This window comes from Globicephala melas, chromosome 14 (assembly GCF_963455315.2).
Source record: "Globicephala melas chromosome 14, mGloMel1.2, whole genome shotgun sequence".
NCBI classification, from domain to species: domain Eukaryota; kingdom Metazoa; phylum Chordata; class Mammalia; order Artiodactyla; family Delphinidae; genus Globicephala; species Globicephala melas.
In genome coordinates this window covers 56,829,228-56,851,432 of record NC_083327.1, presented here as the reverse complement: position 1 = coordinate 56,851,432, position 22,205 = coordinate 56,829,228, and the positions used below count along the sequence as shown (strand labels likewise).

The following is a 22,205-nucleotide window of genomic DNA, read 5'->3' as shown; positions in this document are numbered from 1 at the left end:
GGAATTACAAAATCAGGGACAGTTGGGCTGACATGACTGTTAAATAACTCTCTGACTGCTGCCCATTCCCATTAAATCTAATGGGACGTCTTCGGAGAGATCAAAATAAGCTGGATTTCTAGTCTCTTTTTCCCTTTCGTTCAGTCCAAAAGTTACTAAATATATCCCATGAGCTAGGTATTATATAGACAGTGGGTGAAGCGGGGGCAATTTTATCCTTGCCTAGGGGAACTCAGAGTCTGACAAGAAAGATACATAAGTTAATAACTGCGATATTGAGAAAGAGATGCAGAAATAGATATGCACAGGGTACAGAAAAAGCACAGAAGAAGGATAAATAAGACTTTCAGGGAAGTGAGTATGGAGAAGGCCCCTGGGGGAAGTCTGCACAAAAACTGAGGGAGGATTTTGAAACATGATTAGAATTGCATCTGAAGGAAGATGGAGCAAGATAAGCAAAGGACATTCACAGCAAAGCAAACAGGATGTGCAAAGGTACAGGCACCTGAAACGGAAGAGGGCATTCTATTTGGAATAAGTATTTTTGGAATGTGAGAGACAGAGGCAGAGGAAATGGACTTTCTGGGAATGATGAGAGGTGCTGTTAGGGAGGTAAGGAACCTCAGTGCTGTGTCAATGGACAAGACAGTGCTTTTTAACTGTGACTGTACATTAGATTCTCCTGGAGGACTTAAGCAAAATATAGCAGGGCCCTAGACCAGTGTTCCTCAAACTCAAAGGTAATTAAAGGCTACCTAGGAATCTTATTAAAATGCAGATTCTAACTTAGTAGGTCGGGGTGGGCCTCAAGATTCAGCCTTTCTAACAGACCCCCTAAGAAATGCCAAGCTGTCCTAGGACTACCCTGTGTAGTAGTAGCAAGTCATTTCTGGAGGTGTACAATAGACTGGATGCTTGTGTCCCTCCAAAATTCTTATGTTGAAACCCTAATCCCAATATGATGGTATTTGGAGGGAGAGGACTTCTGGGAGGTAATTAGGTCATGAAAGTGGACCCCTCTTGGATGGGATTAGTGTCATTATAAGAAGAGTCCAGAAAGCTAGCTAGCTCTCTTTCTGGCACATGAGGACACAGCAAGAAGACAGCCTTCTGTAAACCTGGAAGAGGGCATTTATCAAGAACCCAACTTTGCTGTCACCCTCATCTGGAACATCCAGCCTCCATAACTGTGGGAAATTAATGTTTATGGTTTAAGCCACCCAGTTTAATGGTAATCTGGTATAAATCAAGTTACTTGAATCTTTACAAATAGGAAACTTTTATTTTTATGATGCTACATAGTGGAGGAACTGGCAAGCCACAGCCTAGATGACACACAGTTGGGAGAAGACTGTCAATCTTTTTTTTTTTTTTTTCCCCATAAAACCAGCACTCTGGGCCAGATTTGAGAAGTGAATTTTACACCTCTATCTCCGAGGATGTATGCTGTTCACTGTGAGGTCAGGATTCAAAATCTAGTAGTATACAGGTGGATTAATAAAAAGCTGCCCTAGATCCATTCAACCCTGAACTACCAGATTTTGATAAATCCGAACTACAAAATAGTAGTACTCAACCATTTTGCAACAATTGTGTAGGTAGTGTCTCATTAATTTTTCTTTTGTATGAATGAGGAATTAAAAAGAAAGAGGGACTCAGACATGATAGCTCCATGAGATCTGTTTTTGTGACTCTGATGCTAATAAGTGTAAATATTGAGAGTAAAGGCCAGAAGTTTCTGGGTCTTTGTCTATCTCTCAATACCAAGAAGAATTGGGGAATAGGAAGAAATAAAAGATTTACGTATTTTATGCTTCTTTGCTTGATTAGTCAGGGCCCCAAAAGTTCCTGGGGTCTTGAATCTCGCACTGGCAAGCAGGGACCGGGAGGATTTGAGAGGTGCCTGTTTGTGCCACAGCAGAGTGCCTGATGCCATCCACATCTTTACCTCTACTTTGTGCCTGATTATGTGTTCACACATGCCTTTCAGAAACTAAATTCTTCTGGAAGTCTCATAGATTAAATAGCAGCTGTGATAGCCCAGAGCTGTAAAACATAAATTAAAAGCAATCATCAAAATGCTGAGAATGAGGAGCTAACATTGTCTGAAGTAGTGGTCGTTACCATCAGTTGCAGCAAGAAAGCAGCATTTCCTTCATGGTCCTTGCATGTCTTGCAGTGACATTGTTCACTGTTTTCAGAGATGGCCTCTCACCCTGCTCATTGGCATGTATCTCTTTATTGGGCTTTTCAGAACTTCTTGTTTACTTTGTTTCCTTAGCAGTGGAAAGTCTTGCCTAGGTAAAGCAAAGCAGGTAATTCTCAGAGTACTGGCATCAGAACACAGAAGCAATATTTCTGTTTAACTTTGTAATTTGGTGAAATTTGGTCCCTCTTTTGAAGATATGTATGATGAGGTCCTTTTCTGTCCTATGGTAAGATGATAGCAAGTTCTTTAAACAAATGTCTAAGCCTCCTGTAGCTTCCTTTCTCTTCTTCTATATTCCAAAAACACTGAAACTTTTAGATGTTGCTGTGGTTACATGCCATTTAGTTCCAGAGTTGATAATATAAAAACTGGGCATCCCAATATATACCATTTTCAGTGTATAAAGTCTGCAAGCTTGGGTGTGGAAAAGAATAAAATGAATGTAGCCTTGTGGAACACAGTCTTTCAGTTAGGTCCCTGGAGAGCATGGTATTTGTCGCTGCTTTCTCTTCCGGGGGTGGGAGTACTACTGCTGATGGTAGTGGTACTTTAGATGTGAAGACTCAGACCAGTAGCAAGAAAGGCTGTTCTTCACAGCAACGTCCTCACTTGTCTCTTTCCCTTCTTCCTTGAGGACCAGAAAGCAATACCATTTTACAAGACTAGAAAAGCATCACAATCCCTCAAGATAGCAGATTATCTCCAAGCTGGGGCCGCTAGAAAAAGGTGTCATTTGTTACCTAAATTCTAGGAAAGCAGGCATGATTCATAACGACTCCAAAAGTCAACCAGAAGTCAGTTGAGTGTGATGTGAACTCTGCCCTTTGTTCTGTAAAGAATCCACATGCGATGCAGCTGAAGCCTGGTGAGAAACTGAGAAAACATCTTTGGGACGTTTTTTTCGGTGGTGTTTGATCATTTTGTAATTCTCAACAGCCACAGTCTAATTCCTAGGTACGCTTTGTGTATACAGAGGACTCTACTCCAATCCCCAGATCTGCCTCTCTTGCATTTGGGTCCCACTGGTTTTCACATCTCAAACTTCTGGACTTGGTGATGTTAAATGTTACATTTAATGTTTTATATCTCTCTCAAATGTTCCTAAAACTTTCTACAACATTTTTGTTACAAACTGTTCCACTCAACAATGACACAGGGAAATCAAAACAGATAAGGAGCCCAGACATAAGATGACTACTCACAGGGCCAGTGTTGGACCAGGCCACGTGGGAGATTCAGACAAGAAAGACCACCCAAGAGGCAGGAGAGTGGGGAAGAGAATCCACCTGGGGACGGGGCTAAGACGAGCCTAGAAGATCGAGGGAAACTTAGGGCATTGGGGTGAGAGAAACAACTGCTAACACATGCATAGTGTGGCCTGGAGACTTAGTAGGCTTGAACCTCGGCTGGATCTGAGAACTCACATTGGATACTAGCTGATAATAAAACGGCACACAAAATTGGACCATATTATGAATTGTCCTAATTATTAAGTAAGTTATGAAACTGGAGATAAAACAAGTAATCCCTACCCTCATGTATGTCTCTTCTGCTCCCTGCCATGGCTCAACATCTGCCTTCCATACATTGAGATTTTTTCTTAGGAGAGCTGGAGTTCCATTGGCCCTGTTCTGCATAGGGCCATCTTCTTTATCCTAGGCGAGCCCCATATTGTCTGTTCCTTGCGAGTAAAATAATTAGGTGAATTTTCTTGCTTATTAAGGTTAAAGAAAGTTTTTCTAGTCAATGACTTTTTTTTTCTAACATCTATATTGGAGTATAATTGCTGTACAGTGTTGTGTTAGTTTCTGCTGTACAACAAATTGATTCAGCTAAATGAATGCGTATATCCCCATATCCCCTCCCTACTGCGTCTCCCTCCCACCCTCCCCATCCCACCCCTCCAGGTGTTCGCAAAGCACCAAGCTGATCTCCCTATGCTATATGGCTGCTTCCCACTAACCATCTATTTTACATTTGGTAGTATATATAAGTCCATGCCACTCCCTCACTTCGTCCCAGCTTACCCTTCCCCCTCCCCGTGTCCTCAAGTCCATTCTCTATGTCTGCATCTTTATTTCTGTCCTGCCCCTAGGTTCTTCAGAACCAATTTTTTTTTTTGAGATTCCATATGTAGGTTACCATAAAGTATTTGCTTTTCTCTTTCTGACTTACTTCACTTTGTATGACAGACTCTAAGTCCATCTATCTCACTACAAATAACTCAATTTCGTTTCCTTTTATGGCTGAGTAATATTCCATTGTATATATGTGCCACATCTTCTTTATCCATTCATCTGTCGATGGACACTTAGGTTGCTTCCATGTCCTGGCTATTGTAAATGGAGCTGCAGTGAACATTGTGGTACATGACTCTTTTTGAATTATGGTTTTCTCAGGGTATATGCCCAGTAGTGGGAGTGCTGGGTCGTATGGTAGTTCTATTTTTTATTTTTGTTTGGTTTTTTTTGCGGTACGCGGGCCTCTCACTGTTGTGGCCTCTCCCATTGCAGAGCACAGGCTCCGGACACGCAGGCTCAGTGGCCAAGGCTCACGGGCCCAGCCACTCCGCGGCATGTGGGATATTCCCGGACCGGGGCATGAACCCGTGTCCCCTGCATCGGCAGGCGGATTCTCAACCACTGCACCACCAGGGGAGCCCTATTTTTAGTTTTTTAAGGAACCTCCATACTGTTCTCCATAGTGGCTATGTCAATTTACATTCCCACAAACAGTACAAGAGGGTTCCCTTTTCTCACACCCTCTCCAGCATTTATTGTTTGTAGATTTTTTGATGGTGGCCATTCTGACTGGTGTGAGGTGACACCTCATTGTAGATTTGATTTGCATTTCTCTAATGATTAGTGATGTTGAGCATCCTTTCATGTGTTTATTGGCAATCTGTATATCTTCTATGGAGAAATGTCTATTTAGGTCTTCTGCCCATTTTTGGATTGGGTTGTTTGTTTTTTTCATATTGAGATGCATGAGCTGCTTGTAAATTTTGGAGATTAATCCTTTGTCAGCTGCTTCATTTGAAAATATTTTCTCCCATTCTGAGAGTTGTCTTTTCGTCTTGTTTATGGTTTCCTTTGCTGTGCAAAAGCTTTTAAGTTTCATTAGATCTCATTTGTTTATTTTTGTTTTTATTTCCATTTCTCTAGGAGGTGAGTCAAAAAGGATCTTGCTGTGATTTATGTCATAGTGTGTTCTGCCTATGTTTTCCTCTAAGAGTTTTATGGTATCTGGCCTTACATTTAAGTCTTTAGTCCATTTTGAGTTTATTTTTGTGTATGATGTTAGGGAGTGATCTAATTCCATTCTTTTACATGTAGCTGTCCAGTTTTCCCAGCACCACTTATTGAAGAGGCTGTCTTTTCTCCATTGTATATTCTTACCTCTATATCAAATATAAGGTGACCATATGTGCATGGGTTTATCTCCTGTTCCATTGATCTATATTTCTGTTTTTGTGCCAGTACCATACTGTCTTGATTACTGTAGCTTTGCAGTATAGTCTGAAGTCAGGGAGCCTAATTCCTCAGGCTCTGTTTTTCTTTCTCAAGATTGCTTTGGCTATTCGGGGTCTTTTGTGTTTCCATACGAATCGTGAAATTTTTTGTTCTAGTTCTGTGAAAAATGCCATTGGTAGTTTGATAGGGATTGCGTTGAAGGTGTAGATTGCTTTGGGTAGTATAGTCATTTTCACAGTGTTGATTCTTCCAATCCAAGAACATGGTATATCTCTCCGTGTGTTTGTATCATCTTTAATTTCTTTCATCCGTGTCTTATAGTTTTCTGCATACAGGTCTTTTGTCTCACTAGGTAGGTTTATTCCTAGGTATTTTATTCTTTTTGTTGCAGTGGTAAATTGGAGTGTTTCCTTAATTTCTCTTTCACATTTTTCATCAGTAGTGTATAGAAATGCAAGAGATTTCTGTGCAGTTAATTTTGTATCGTGCTACTTTACCAATTTTATTGATTAGCTCTAGTAGTTTTCTGGTAGAGTCTTTAGGATTCTCTATGTGTAGTATCATGTCATCTACAAACAGTGACAGTTTTACTTCTTTTCCGATTTGGATTCCTTTTATTTCTTTTACTTCTCTGATGGCTGTGGGTAAAACTTCCAAAACTATATTGAATAATAGTGGTGAGAGTGGGCGACCTTGTCATGTTCCTGATCTAGGGGAAACAGTTTCAGTTTTTCACCATTGAGAATGATGTTGGCTGTGGGTTTGTCACATATGGCCTTTATTATTTTTAGGTAAGTTCCCTCTATGCCTACTTTCTGGAGGGTTTTTATCATAAATGGGTGTTAAATTTTGTCAAAAGCTTTTTCAGCATCTATTGAGATGATCGTATGGTTTTTATCCTTCAATTTGTTAATATGGTGTATCACATTGATTGATTTACATATATTGAAGAATTCTTACATTCCTGAGATAACCCCACTTGCTCATGGTGTATGATCCTTTTAATGTGCTGTTGGATTCTGTTTGCTAGTATTTTGTTGAGGATTTTTGCCTCTATGTTAATCAGTGACATAGGCCTGTAGTTTTCTTTCTTTGTGACATCTTTGTCTGGTTTTGGTATCAGGGTGATGGTGGCCTCGTAGAATGAGCTTGGGAGTGTTCCTCCCTCTGCTATATTTTGGAAGAGTTTGAGAAGGATAGGTGTTAGCTCTTCTCTAAATGTTGGATAGAATTCACCTGTGAAGCCATCTGGTCCTGAGCTTTTGTTTGTTGGAAGATTTTTAATCACAGTTTCAATTTCACTGCTTGTGATTGGTCTGTTTATATTTTCTATTTCTTCCTGGTTCAGTCTCAGAAGGTTGTGCTTTTCTAATAATTTGTCCATTTCTTCCAGGTTGTCCATTTGATTGGCATATAGCTGCTTGTAGTTATCTCTCATGATCCTTGTATTTCTGCAGTGTCAGTTGTTACTTCTTTTTCATTTCTAATTCTGTTGATTTGAGTCTTCTCCCTTTTTTTCTTGGTAAGTCTGGCTAATGGTTTATCAATTTTGTTTATCGTCTCAAAGAACGAGTTTTCAGTTTGTTTCTTTCATTTCTTTTTCATTTATTTCTGATCTGATCTTTATGATTTCTTTCCTTCTGCTAACTTTGGGGTTTTTTTGTTCTTCTTTCTCTAATTGCTTTAGGTGTAAGGTTAGGTTGTTTATTTGAGGTGTTTCTTGTTTCTTGAGGTAGGATTGTATTGTTATAAAGTTCCCTCTTAGAACTGCTTTTGCTGCATCCCATAGGTTTTGGGTCATCGTGTTTTCACTGTCCTTTGTTTCTGGGTATTTTTTGATTTCCTCTTTGATTTCTTCAGTGATCTCTTGGTTATTTAGTAGTGCATTGTTTAGCCTCCATGTATTTGTATTTTTTACAGTTTTTTTCCTTTAATTGATATCTAGTCTCATAGCGTTGTGGTTGGAAAGGATGATTGATATGATTTCAATTTTCTTAAATTTACCAAGGCTTGATTTGTGACCCAAGATATGATCTATCCTGGAAAATGTTCCATGAACACTTGAGAAGAAAGTGTATTCTGTTGTTTTTGGATGGAATGTCCTATAAATATCAATTAAGTCCATCTTCTTTAATGTGTCATTTAAAGCTTGTTTCCTTATTTATTTTCATTTTGGATGATCTGTCCATTGGTGAAAGTGGGGTGTTAAAGTCCCCAACTATTATTGTGTTACTGTCAGTTTCCCCTTTTATGGCTGTTAGCATTTGCCTTATGTACTGAGGTGCTCCTATGTTGGGTGCATAAATATTGACAATTGTTATATCTTCCTCTTGATCCCTTGATCATCATGTAGTGTCCTTCTTTGTCTCTTGTAATAGTCTTTACTTTAAAGTCTATTTTGTCTGATATGAGAATTGCTACTCCAGCTTACTTTTGATTTCCATTTGCATGGAATATCTTTTTCCATCCCCTCCCTTTCAGTCTGTATGTGTCCCTAGGTGTGAAGTGGGTCTCTTGTAGACAGCATATGTACGGGTCTTGTTTTTGTGTCCATTCAGCCAGTCTATGTCTTTTGATTGGAACATTTAATCCATTTACGTTTAAGTTAATTCTCGATATATATGTTCCTATTACCATTTTCTTGTTTTGGGTTTGTTATTGCAGGTCTTTTCCTTCTCTTGTGTTTCTGGTCTGGAGAAATTCCTTTAGCATTTGTTGTAAAGCTGGTTTGGTGGTGCTGAATTCTCTTAACTTTTGCTTGTCTGTAAAGCTTTTGATTTCTCTGTCAAATCTGAATGAGATCCTTGCTGGGTAGAGTAATCTTGGTTGTAGGTTTTTATGTTTCATCACTTTAAATAGGTCCTGCCACTCCCTTCTGGCTTGCAGAGCTTCTGCTGAAAGATCAGCTGTTAACCTTATGGGGATTCCCTTGTATGGTATTTGTTGTTTTTCCCTTGCTGCTTTCAATATTTTTCTTTGTATTTAATTTTTGATAGTTTGATTAATATGTGTCTTGTCTTGTTTCTCTTTGGGTTTATCCTGTATGGTACTCTCTGTGCTTCCTGGACTTGATTGACAATTTCCTTTCCCATGTTAGGAAGGTTTTTGACTATAATCTCTTCAAATATTTTCTCAGACCCTTTCTTTTACTCTTCTTCTGGGACCCCGTAATTCGAATGTTAGTGCGTTTAATGCTGTCCCAGAGTCTCTGAGACTGTCCTCCATTCTTTTTATTCTTTTCTCTTTATTCTTCACCCTGGCAGTTATTTCCACCATTTTATCTTCCAGCTCACTTATGCATTCTTCTGTCTCAGTTATTGTGTTATTGATACCTTCTAGAGTATTTTTAATTTCAGTAATTGTGTTGTTCCTCACTGTTTGCTCTTTAGTTGTTCTAGATCCTTGTTAAATGTTTCCTGTATTTTCTCCACTCTGTTTCCATGATTTTGGATCATCTTTATTATCATTACTCTGAATTCTTTTGCAGGTAGGTTGCCTATTTTGTCTTCATTTATTTGGTCTTGTAGGTTTTTACCTTGCTCCTTCATCTATTACAAATTTTTTTGTCATTTCATTTTTTTTTTTTTTTTGATGGGTGGTACTGTATTCCTTTCTTACTGCTTGTTTGGCCTGAGACGTCCAGCACTGGAGTTTGCAGGCAGTTGGATAGAGCCGGGTCTTGATGCTGAGATGAGAACCTCCATGAGGCCTCACTCTGATATTCCCTGGGGTCTGAGTTTCTCTGTTAGTCCAGCAGTTTGGACTCGGAGCTCCCACCACAGGAGCTCGGGCCCAACCTCTGGACTGGGAACCAAGATCCTGCAAGCTTCCTGGCATGGTTAAAAAAAAAAAAAAAAAAAAGGAAGAATGAAAGAAAAAAAGGACCAGTGCAATATCAAAGAATAAAAATAAAATAAAATCAGAAAGATAAAAGATATATCAGGAAAAATAAAACTATAATTGAAACAACTACAACAAGGTAAAATAAAACCACAACAGAAAAAAGGAAAAATAAAAAATAAAAAAGGTGTGTGGGGGGGGGGGGGCGGGGAACAAGCCAAAAGGAGAGATCACTAACAAAGTAAAAAGAATAAAATAAAATTAGAAAAATAAGAGATTTATTAGGAAAAATAAAAATATAAAAGCATCAACAACAATGAATCAACAAGGTAAAACAGAACCCCAGTCTAAAAGAAGAAAAAATAAAGAAACAAAGAAAACCTTGGCTATGGGCGGGGAATTTAAGCAGGGGGTGGGGTTTAAGGTGGGGCGGGACCTAGGCAGGTGGGGGGTGACCTTTGAGTGTGGGGCCAGGCCTCTGCTTAGGACCTGCTCAGAATGGGAGGGGAGAGGCAGTGCGTGGAAAGGAGGGCCTCTGGAGTGTGGAGTTCCGAGTTTGGAGGTAGGGCCCTGGGTGAGGGTGTGTGGGTGGGGTTTAGACCCAACAGGCTCCCGGGAGCCTAAGCGGACAGGGAAAGCGCTGGCCCCATTCCTTTCCATTTCTTCACACGCCTCCCCCACAGTCTCCACCAGGGTCTCCCCTGTCGACCCTGACCCCTAACCATGGGTGGGTCCCGCTGGGTGTAGGAACTCCTCCCCTCCCCCAGCCACCCCTCAGGGTGCCAGTCCTGGAGGTCCGGCCTTTAATTTTGCTCCCCCTTCCCTCCCTCGCATTCCCTTAGGACCCATGCGGCTGGAGGGAGTCTAGGTGGGCAGAGGATCAGGCTTGGGATCTTAGCAGGTTCCTGGGGGTCCAAGTGGGCAGGGGAAACCTGGCCATGCTCCCTTTTGATCCTCTGTCCTCCCAGTGGTTCCGGAATTTCCCCGTGCAGGCATGGGATCCCTTCCCCTCCCCCAGCCGCCCCTCAGGGGCACCAGTCCAATCCTGCCTCCACTTCTCCTCCTCCTGCACTCCCCCCATGCCCCACATCCTACCCGGACACTGGGGGTTCCTCCCATCCCTTTAGGTGTCTGTGGTCCCCCACTGGTGCCTGATAGGTGCCCTAGTTGTGAGGAGACACGAATTCCACGTCCTCCTAGTACACCGTCTTGACTCCACTCAGTCAATGAGCTTTTTCATGAGAACCTCCACCTCATAATTTTTTTTAATTAGCACATACTGCAGTAATAATACTATTAATTATCATATGTGTCAGCTTAACCTTATTGTAAGTTTTATTTTATTACAAATATAAACTCTACATACATACTGAGTGTTTAGTGCAATAGACTCTGATTAGTTAGACTGGGATCAATCCTAGCCATTAACATGTTTTAAAAGCTCTCCAGATGATTGTACTGTGTACCCAGGGTTGAGACCCACTGGATTAAAGATCTTTGTTCTGTGGTGGTATCTTGTTGAAGCGCACTGGTTCCGAGGTAGGAACAGAGATATCAGCATCCTCTTAGTCTGGGAATTTTTTCCACTCTGTGCACTTACTTTAAGCTGACTTCTAGGGTGTTCTGCCCAACTCTACCTAAATAAAGATATGAATAATCTTAACCTCACAGTAAAGTTTTTAAAATCCAGTGCAAATATTGTTTTACGGATGGGAAGTGATTGTGCCTGCAGTTATCTGCACCTAAATTAGAGTGTATTTTTAATTTCTGATTCTAGTATTCTGTGTAATACTAGTTTTGACTTGTATTAGTTAGCATAGCTTGTATTCTATTCACTCCCCAAATATCTTGTTAAATTGTTTTAATGTAAAGAAAAGGAAAATTTGATGCCCCTGATTTTGTTTAATTAAGAGCAAGATGGAATATCTGGCTTTGATAGAGCTTGTATGTGTCTAGTTACATTCTAGGTATTGGACAGAAATAAGATCATGCTATATAGTGCCTACCCTGATATTGAAAAGACATACAGAAAAAATATATAGAACAAGAAGGTAAAAATTGCCTCCAGCCTTATTTTATAGCATTGGAATGTGGAAGTTATCCATTGATGTGGTACTAAATAAGACATGGCAACCTCACAAGTCAAGGGGTCATGCAGCTAAATTAGCTTGAAACTCCTGAGGAAAAGGAGATAGATGTTAAAATCTTGTACTGAAGCCAAGTTTAACACCTGCACAGTTGCAGCACCTTTCAAAAATCTTGGGAAGGCACAAAATACAGCAAACAAAACTTGCCATTACGTTACACCCTTGGTTTAAGTAGATAAGGGAGAGATCATGGGAGAAAGAAATAATAGAATAGAATAGGAAAGGAAATAGGGATTGTAGAAGAGTATTTGCCACCTAGTACACCCCCAATAAATATTGGTTGAGTAAATGAATGAAATGAGAGAGGAACACTGGAAAATAATTTGGGCTGAGGCAAAAATTTCTTCTGGGAACGGCCTGCTGCTGTACTGAAGCCAGCGTTGAAATTATCGGTGTGCTCATTTAGCCAGGACATATTTTCATTGCTGATGCAGTTATTGCCAAAGAGGGAAAAAAAGGAGAAAGAGCTTATCATGAAAAGAGAGGAGAGTTCTTTCTCCTCTTTTCTTTATTCCGCATGTTTCATTATACCTCTTGCATTCTTACAAAATATGACCTAAAATTCTAAAGGAAACCTGGCCTTTCAAAGCTCATCTGAATTTTATTTGGACTACTAAGGCTTCCACGCCTGTACCAGAAAATTAACCTGCTTAAGTTAACTTAGGAAATCTTTCTTTGTCTCCTGCTTGGTTTGTCTCTATTACTTCACTTCCATTCCAATCAATCCTATTAGTGAAATGGATTAAAAGCTATCTATTGTCTCTGGTAACTTGCTTGGAAATTTTACTTTTTATACACTGGATCAATCACTAACTTTAAGGTTTTAAAGTGGTTCTGATATTTAATTTTATAAAAAACCTTATTGAGGTATAATTTTCATAACATAAAATTCACCCATTAAAGTATACAGCTCAGTTAATTTTAGCAAATTTATGCGGGTGTGCAGCCATTGTCACAATCCATTTTGGAATGCTTTCATCACCCTAAAATTCCCTGGTGTCCTTTTTTCAGTCAATCTTCACTCCATTCCCAGCCTCAGGCAACCATGGATTGCAAAATGATCTGCCTTCTGTAGCTATCATTTTCTATAGCCTTTTGTAGCAACTTATTCTGAATGGATCAGAATATCTGATACTTATTTTAAATTTAGAGACCAAGTTTACCTTATTAAAATAGCCAAGAACAACTAAATTAAGTGACTCTTGTATTTCACTACAAACAGAAGCCAAATAAGTTAATTAGAAGAATTTTCTGAAGCAGGTGCTAAGACTTTATCGTATGCCTCATTTGCTTTGCTGAATTGCAATTTACTCTCTTTTAGTTAGATACCTTGTTTAGTTTTGAGCTATGCATTACATATTAACTCTTCAAGATATATGGATCAATATTCTTTCCAACTTCAGACTTTATTCTGTAGTCTATACTGTTATGACATTTTTCTCCAGGATGACAAGTATTCGTGTGTGTGCAAAGGGAAAGAAAACAGAGATACCCGATGAGGCCTCAAACATTTGCAGGTAGATGATTGGATGGAAGATGGATTGATGACTTCCATATATTTAGGTCTCAAGAAAGTGGTTTCTATCATAAGTTCTCAGGGTGTAGAGAATAAGTTGCATATATTTGAAGCAGAATTTCACTCTTTGTGTGTTTTTATTTAACAGAAGGAACGTGAAACAGGTTCTAACAGGGAATAAAGCCTTACAATGGACTAAGTCCTATGTTTTACCAGAGTTTCCTTATGACGTCAAATGCATGTTAGCAGAACAGAAGTGTCCTGATCACAGCATGAGGATACGGATCATTGAGTTTCTCCAGGCTGACATGACGAAGTATCTGGAAGGCTCGCTGTGAGTAATAACAGGGCAGACTTGCTGCTTCGGTAGAGGGTGTGTTTTCAGAGTAGACTTGAATTCCTTTGGAACCAATTCTCTTCAGATTTTGCATGACATATTGGTAGTAAGTCCAACATTGCCCAACATTTGAATGTCTACATTGTCATATAGAACGATTTGAAGAAAAGTGAATGTAATTTAGACTCATCTTAGGAGGAGGAACGTGGGCTTCTTGAAATGAAAAATATCCTCCCTGTCGCACCGAACAGGTACCCCACCACCCAGCAGTATAACGACGTGGTCAGCGCCCTGCTGCAGGCCCACCCTTTCCTGGATGAGGACGGCTGTGGCTTTGTAAGTGACAGCGTGGGGCCCTTCTGTTTCTCTCAACCTTTCTTAAAATAAGAACCTTGTATTGTCCAGTAATCTCACGCCTCTTTCCCCTTTGCTCAGTCTCTTTCTGTCTGTTTATCTGGGTCTGTCTGTTTCTCTTTCTCTGTCAATTTCTCTGACTGTGTCTGGTCTCTCTCTGATTCTGTTCCTTTGGCCGTCTCTTCTGTCTCTTACTGTCAGTCCCTGTTTTGTTCTAAGTTTTGGTCTTTCTTTCTATCTCTCTCTATCCCCTCTAGCTCTGTTCTTTTTGATGACTTCTCTGTGTCTCTCTGTGTTCCTTTGTCTTCTTTAAAAAAAAAAAACACTTTATTTTTTAGAGCAGTTTTAGGTACACAGCAAAATTGAGTGAAAGGTACAGAGATTTCCCATCTCCCTCCTGACCCACACATGCCAGCCTCTCCCATTATCAACATCCCCAACCAGAGGGGTACATTTGTTACAGTAGATGAACCTATACTGACACATCGTTATTACCCAAAGTCTATAGGTTACATTAAGTTTCACTCTTGGTGTAGTACATTCTATGCCATTAGACAAATGTATCCATCATTATTGTATCGTGTATATCTATACTATTTTCACTGCTCTAAAAATCCGCTGTGTGCCCCTGTTCATCCCTCCTCATCCTTCTTCATCTTCTTTCTCTCTCTCTGTCATCATCGTTCTGTCTCTCTCTGAAAGCTGTTTGGAATCTCATGTGTAAAGATGAGTCTCTAGGAAGGGTCTTTAAGAGATGCGATGCGTGGAAAGAGAATGCTGTGACTGCACCTACATCAGTGCTTTCATCAATAAAGTGGTTCTTGCCTTTGTTTAGACCCAGTGGAGAAGTGGTCTGCTTTTGAGGTCTTGACTTGCAGCCTCACCTGGCCCTCTCACATCTCTGCTGTTCTGACAAAAACAGATCCTGGAGGTGTTCTGGGGCAGCAGTTCTCAACTCGGGCTGCATGTCAGGATCCCCAGAGATTCTGGTTTAGTTGGTCTGGAGAAGAGACCCTGGCACCTTAAAGTTCCCCAGATGATTCCGATGTGCAGTCAGGGCTGGGAAACACTGCTCTAGAGGTTTCAATACAAGCTTTGTTCTCTGGGTCTGCAAGTCTCTTGGCTTTAAAAGCCTGGGATATCCATTGCCCAACAATGTGAGTATGCTTAACTCTACTGAACTGTACACTTAAAAATAGTTAAGATGGTTAAAAAAATTGAGTGTATTGTGACACTGGAACTATATGATTTAAGGGACAATTGTGGGGAATTATAGCTTTGTGTACATAAGATTTGCTGTCTATTAGTCCTTATATCTCTATATGCTGTATGCGCATACATTGGTAGTCTTATCTAAATAAGATAGTTGCCTTTTGCACCTTATTATAGCAGATATCTCTGAGAAAAATTTTTTGCTGTACTTTCTTGAAGACATAGTGTGTGTCTTCAAGATACACACTATGTGTGTGTGTGTGTGTGTGTGTGTGAGAGAGAGAGAGAGAGAGAGAGAGAGAGCATGCACACAGCAAGGAAGCATTTGGTCATTTTTAGGACTAACTTTATTCTCAACTTTTTTTAATTGAAGTATAGTTGATTTATAGTATTGTGTTAGTTTCAGATGTATAGCAAACTGATTCAGTTATATTTATATGTATATATATTTTTTACAGATTATTTTCCACCATAGGTTATTACAAGATACTGATATTCTCAACTTTTTATTTCAAAAGTTTTCAAATCTACACAGGAGTTGAAAGCCTGCTGCAGTGAACAGCCATATACCCTTTACGTAGCTCAGGGTTTCTTAGTCTGGGCAGTATTGCGTTTTGGGTGGATACTTCTTTGTGGTGTGGGCTGTCCTCTGCCTCGTAGGGTACTTGGCAGCATCCCTGGCACTCACTAAGTGTGAATAGCACCCCTTCACCCACACTGATGTAACAACCAGCCGTGTCTGCAAACATTGCCAAATGTATCCTGGGCGGGGGGCAAAATCTCCGATGATTGAAAATCACTGATCTAGATTCACTAGGTATTACCATTTTGCCACATTTACTTTTCCTTTCTCATATCTATTTGTTTGTTTTGACTGAGCATCTGAAAAAAAGCAAGTCACAGTTGCCACTCCTAAATACCCCAGCATGTATCTTATAAGGATAAGGACAATCTCCTACCTAACCACAATACCATTTTTATACCAAAAGAATTAACAATAATTGCATAATATCATATATAATCCATATCCCTGTTTCTTCAATTATTGAAACAAAGTTTTAAAATGGATTTTTGGCTATAACATCTAATCAAAGATTATGCATTCCATGTAGTTACTATGTCTCTTTAATTTTTTTTTGTCTCTAGGATAGTTTCCCTACCTTTTTTTTTTTTTTTTTCCCATGATATTTTCTTTTTTGGACAAGCCTAGTCCAGTTGCCTTGTACGATGATTCACATTTTGGGTTTGTCTAAATATTTCCTAATGATTATATTTGGGTTTACAATGTTAGGGGAAGATCTGCTGGTGATATGTGGACTTTTCACATATCCGTTCAGGAGGCCATAACTTCAGGGTTGTGTTTTATTTCAGAGTGATTGGAGGAGAGCTGTGTCTATGTAGCTCTTTCCACACCCTCTCTAGCTGGAAAAGCATGGAGAAGAAGGATGACTGTTCAATGACAAAAAGATTTTCTATTGTGGCATCTGTGTCAGGATTTCCCTGTGCCACGCAGGTAGCAGATGCTCAGGGCGCACCCCTTGATCGAGTGCTCATGTAGACCACTGCATTGACTGGCCCTTTTTTTGTTCCTATCCGATACTTGCTAAGGAGAGAAGGGAGAGGCTGGAAAGAAGACATTGGCAATTTAAAACTGTCCTAGCAGTTGATTGCTGTGATACCTCCCAACAAATCCGCAGGTGTAGAGGCCCTTAAGAGCTGTGGGAAACATGAGGGGGAAAAAATGTATTTGTACTAGTTCAGATTTCAGGGCTAAGAAAAACACAAGCCATCCATTATTTCTGTGCTGTTGTGAAACAGCAGCGGGAGTGTCCAGACCCACAAGCCTGTGGGAGGTGAGGAAGCATCTCTGACTCATACATACCCAGGCGCTTAATTGGGGCCGAAGCTGCCTTCCCAACCCCCAAGCCCCAGTACTCCTCACCAGGGCTGCCAAGGGTTTTACATTTTAGTTTACAAATGTCTTCCATGAAGTAGCTCTTCATTTGAGTCTCCCCCTAACCCAGTGCAGTTGACAGGACTAATCTTCTTATTCCATTATAGTTAAAGAAACTAAGGCTGAGGGATTACTTGTTGAAGATTTCTTAGCTAATACCTACTGGAGCTAGTCCAGGATCCTGGGTCTTTCCAACTTAGGTCCCAGTGCTTTCTCAGGGGCAGGGAATAGCTCTTATTGAGACTTAAACCAAGGAACCGGGAATGACGAAATCTAAGTGCCAGACACTGGACTAACGTGATCTCAGTGGCATTCCCATTTGCCTGAGCTCATAAGATATGCCCAAAGTCACCCAGTGACTTAACCCATCTAGTGGCCAAGACTAGGAGGCAAATATGGGCCTGTGTAGCTACAAATGGCCGTTTCTTTCCCTGCACCCACTCTTGGGCCTATTCAAGTGCATGGCATTGCAGGGAAGATGAGGGGCTGAAAAGAAGCCTTGAGGCTAGATTTGGCCACTCCTCACACAGTGAAGTACTTACCAAGCAAGACCAAGACTCAGAGTCTTGCTTCTAGTCTGTTGCTCAACACCTGGGCCCATGTACTTCACAGAGGACAGACACAAGGCATCTAGTGTTTATAGTTTCCGAGATGCCCCAAGCACTGTGCTGGGTTTGGTGAGCAAAGTAGACTCAAGACCTTCTTCATGTGCTCACAGCCTAGGGGAAGGAAAGAATGGAAGGAAGGAAGAAGGGAAGGCGAAATTTGAATAGAGGAAGAACGAAAAGAACAAAAAAGAAAAGAAACAAAAACATCACATAGATGAGGGTAAACTACCAGTGTGATAAGTGTTGACAAGGAAAGGTGAGCCTGAAAACCAAGGGAAGTGAACTGTTAGGGAGGCTGTAAGGGAGTGATGGCTGAGCTGAGATATGGAAACAGAGCAAGCTTTACCTAGATACCAGCAGGGTAGGCGAGGAGAGGGACAGAGCTTTTCAGGCCAAAACCAAAGGCCCAGCAGAGGGAAAGAATGTTAGCAGTGTTGGTGTGTTGAGGAAGAAGGCCAGGTGTGTCCCCAAGTTGTTAAACATGTCTCTGGTCTTCCAAGCTGTCCACATGCCAGACAGATTCTCCCAGAGCACAGTCTGACCATCCACACTTCCCACTCAATGTGGCCTAAGAGGACTTCCTAACCCAGCTCTGCAGCCATTTTCTACAAAGCTTTAAAGGCTACAGACATCTGGGCTCCTCTCAGACCTGCGGAAGCAGAATCTCTAGAGTCTGGGTAAGCAGCGTCAGCATCGCCCCTCGGGAACTTGGAAGAAATGCAGATCCTCAGCCCTGCCCCTGACCTACTGAATTAGAGGCTCTGAGGGTAGGACCCAGCAACCTGTGTTTTAACAGATCCTCCAAGAATTGTGATTCAGGCGGAAGTTTGAGAACCATTGCTCTAGAAGAGAACTTCTCTGTCCGCAGAGAGGGGTTTGAAAGGATCTGGTTCCAGATTACTTGAAGCTCTTTTTGGGGTAACCATGCCCTTCAGGATGGGGCTGACTTCTCTATTTTCTGCATCTTCTACCCTTCCGCATCTTGAGCTCTCTGTTCCTGCCATGCACAACTCTTGGCGGTTCCCCAAATGGCACCGTCTCTTCCTCTCCTCTGTTGCACAGGCTGCTTCATCTGATGATGCATGTAAAGAAAACGTGTCAGTCCATATATGCATGAGCCAGTATCAGTTCTTTTCTAGAATCCAACAGGAAAGTGGAGTGCATTGTGGAGACACTAGAGTAAAGTGGAAGGTATCCAATTTTAGGAATTAGGAAATCTAGACTCAAGAGCTAGTATATTTAGCTATATGACATTGTATATAACTACACACATACACACACACACATATATAGCTACGTACTATACAAAATATCAATACATGTATATATTTATAGTGTTATCACAAGATTATTGTGAGGATAAATAGAAGAATAGATATATTATTTCTATTACTGTGATGGGAAAATAATTTCAAGCCCAAAGGTGGTAGACAAAGATTTTGTTTATATAGGATTATTCCAATCTCTTTGAAGATTAACTGCCCTGTTTTATAATTTTATACAGTTTTTATGGAAATGAGCCCTCAAAGATCGTTTTAAATATGTTCGAAGACCCATAGAAGATGATGAACAAGTGATGAGAAATAAGTGTAAATTTGGACACCGAAGAGGCCAGACAAGGAAATCTCTTGCTGATACAAGATTTGATGAAATTAAAATTGTCCAGATAAAAGTAAGATTGAATCTTTAATTGTTCTGACAATGTATTGGTTGGTTGATTGATTAAGGGATAATAAACACTAGCATTTAAAAGAATTAAAACAAAATAAAATATCCTTTTGAAAATTTGAGGTGTGGGTCAGAAACCAAAAAAAAAAAAAATCTGTTTTGTTTTTGTGAATGAGAATATTTCCAAAAGAGGACTTCCAAAAACGGAGCAGAGAGTGTTATTGAACATCGCAAGTTTATTCTTTCACAATCTTCAAAAAACCTGGAGAAACCCTAAAGTTCTGGATCTTTGAATAATTTCTTTTCCTCTCATCCTAAAATGTATCCTGTATTCTTGCTGTCCTTATTGCTACAGAAAGTGTTTTTGATACTCATATTGTAGGGGTCAAATTGCTTCTGGTTTCAAGGTTTCAGGGTGGAAGCTAATCCACATGCATGGGTCCAAAACCCCACACTGTTCTCGCTGTCTACAGAGGCGGCCATGAGGAGCTACAGGCAAAGGACCCCAGGCAGGGCCTGGAGATTCCTCCCTCTGCAGTGGGTTTGCTGTACATACTGTTCACGTGGGTCCTAATTATCTGAAATTCTATAAATATTCCTTATCTACCTCACAGCCCCCAAGTGTTCTCAGAAACAAAAATGTCCCCTGCTAATAAAGTAGATTGAGCTCCTTAGGAAGGATGTCCAAACTACCAAGTTATAGAAGCTAAATCTCACGTCCTCCCCAAAATCTATCTTCACATCAATCGAACATGAATATGTAAATATAATTTTTCACTACAGACACATTTATGTTACTGAATGTACTTGGTGTAAATATTCTATTTTCTTCTTCAGCTGGTATAGTTATTTGATATTAATAGAGCAACCTGTCAGATCATCTCAATTTTATTATCACTACTTATAAGCACCAGGGGACGGGAATATTTTTTAACATATTTTGTAAACCGTTCATCCCAACATTAGAAGTAAGAAAAATTTTAGATGAAGGAGTATTTTGAAATACCTTATTGGGACATCCCTGGTGGTCCAGTGGCTAAGACTCCACACTCCAATGCAGGGGGCCCGGGCTCAATCCCTGGTCAAGGAACTAGATCCCATATGCCGCAGCTAAGAGTTAACATGCTGCAACTAAAAGATCCAAATAAATAAATAAAAAGAAATACCTTATTATAGTTTTTTTATATAATTTTATATATAATTATAAAATCAAAGAGATTTTCAAATGACAGCCAGTTAAGATAATATAATTTTATGTCTGCTCTTTGATGAAAAGACAAGACAGATGAAAATTACCTAAATTTAGTGTAATTTTATAGAAACTTTAACTGCAATATTGCAATTATAAACTAAAATCATGATAAGATAGAATTACGTTCATTTTAAAATATCTTTTATATTCTTAAAATAAAAAGCCACTTTGTAAAGGAACATAATTATATTGTGCATATTTTCAAAATATGTGATTTTCCATATACTACAAATGGAGTTCTTTTATAAATGAATTAAAATTTTACAAATTCAGTTTTCTTTCTTTCCCACCACATCCCACCAAAATTGATGCACGTCCCACCAAAATTCATTGGAATGGATGAATGGTAAAATCGGAAAAGTAGCACGTATCCCCAGCAAGGGTGAGCCCAGGGGGTCACAGGCCACCCTGAGGGACACAGGCTAAATGGCAGCTCCTCTCCTATGTTGACACATCATCACTGACCCAGTTTGTACAATCATCTTTCCGTTCTTTCTCAAAACCACCTCAATTCTTCATGTAACTACACCTTTTGTTGTTCCTATCTTGGAGTCTCGCAGACGTGCCAGAATTCTAAATTGAATCCTACTAAGGCCCATGCAGGGGTCTTTGCTACAAAAAGAACAGGGATTGAATGCACCAGGGCCCAAGATGAGTTAAGTTGCAACAGAATTTAGTTTTGACCTTCCTGCCAACTGGGGCAAAAACAGGTCCTTGTTCACATCTGAAGAGGCAACATTTTTCCTGCCAAGCAAATCTAATTCGTAAGGATTTACTTTCCTCCCTCTTACAAATGGAGCTACAAATTGCTGATTCTTTTAAACACTGTAGCATCCCTGTTTATGACCTCATGTTCTGTAAAGCCAAAAGCTTTACAGGATGGAGAAGACTTTACACTAGAATATTACATTACAGTGTGTTTCTGTGTTTTGTACCCTCCATGGTGATTAAGCAAATGGAAAAACACTAAGAAGAGTAGAGGGACAAATCCATTGAATATACCACTTATCTCATGGGATTTTAGACTTCAGATGAATTGCCTAAATTATTTTGGGCTTCATTTTGAATTTCTGATAGCTCCTTTTTAATGTCTTTATGATTTCTGAAAATTAAAGATAGTTGGATTAAGATACACTGTGACAACTTTCACATCTTTTAAAATTTCTTGACTGGGCACAGCATTTCCATAATGTAGAAAAAAGTTATCTCCTGTGCTGTAGAGATGGAAAATATTGATGCAAGCAAGAAGCCAGGAGGCAGGCCGTTCCCTCAAAGGCAGGGAAGTGGGTTTGGCTAAACTGGAGGAAGGTTTTGGGAAGGAGTAAGGGAGAGGAAGAGATTTTTCATTTGTTTTGTTTCTGTTGTTTGTCCTTTGGTGGTTGGAAGGAATTTACCAAAGAACTGATGGTAGATGCCTCAGCGAAGGACAGTGTGTTTCTTAGTCCTGTCACGTGGGCTTCTGCAGATAACCAAGCAGCTGCAGAAGTTGTGTGAGTTTGAGCCTAGGTCACAGATCTTTTGTCCCCAACCCTCCTCCTCCCTCGGTCTTCAAGGTCAGCGTGGCACTGCTTAAACTGTGCTACAAAACCCAAAGCTTCAGCAGCATCAAAGCATCCACCCGTGAGTCTTAAAAAT

General features: G+C 40.1%; 1 protein-coding gene across 1 annotated transcript in view; it reads left to right on the top strand.

The window, feature by feature from the left end:
- Positions 1 to 22,205, top strand: part of SAMD3 (sterile alpha motif domain containing 3) — a 46,552-nt gene that overhangs the window by 9,079 nt on the left and 15,268 nt on the right. Inside the window, 3 exon segments of the mRNA XM_070043461.1 lie at positions 13,334 to 13,519; positions 13,774 to 13,858; positions 19,155 to 19,322. Of these exon segments, the coding sequence (XP_069899562.1) occupies positions 13,334 to 13,519; positions 13,774 to 13,858; positions 19,155 to 19,322 (439 nt within the window).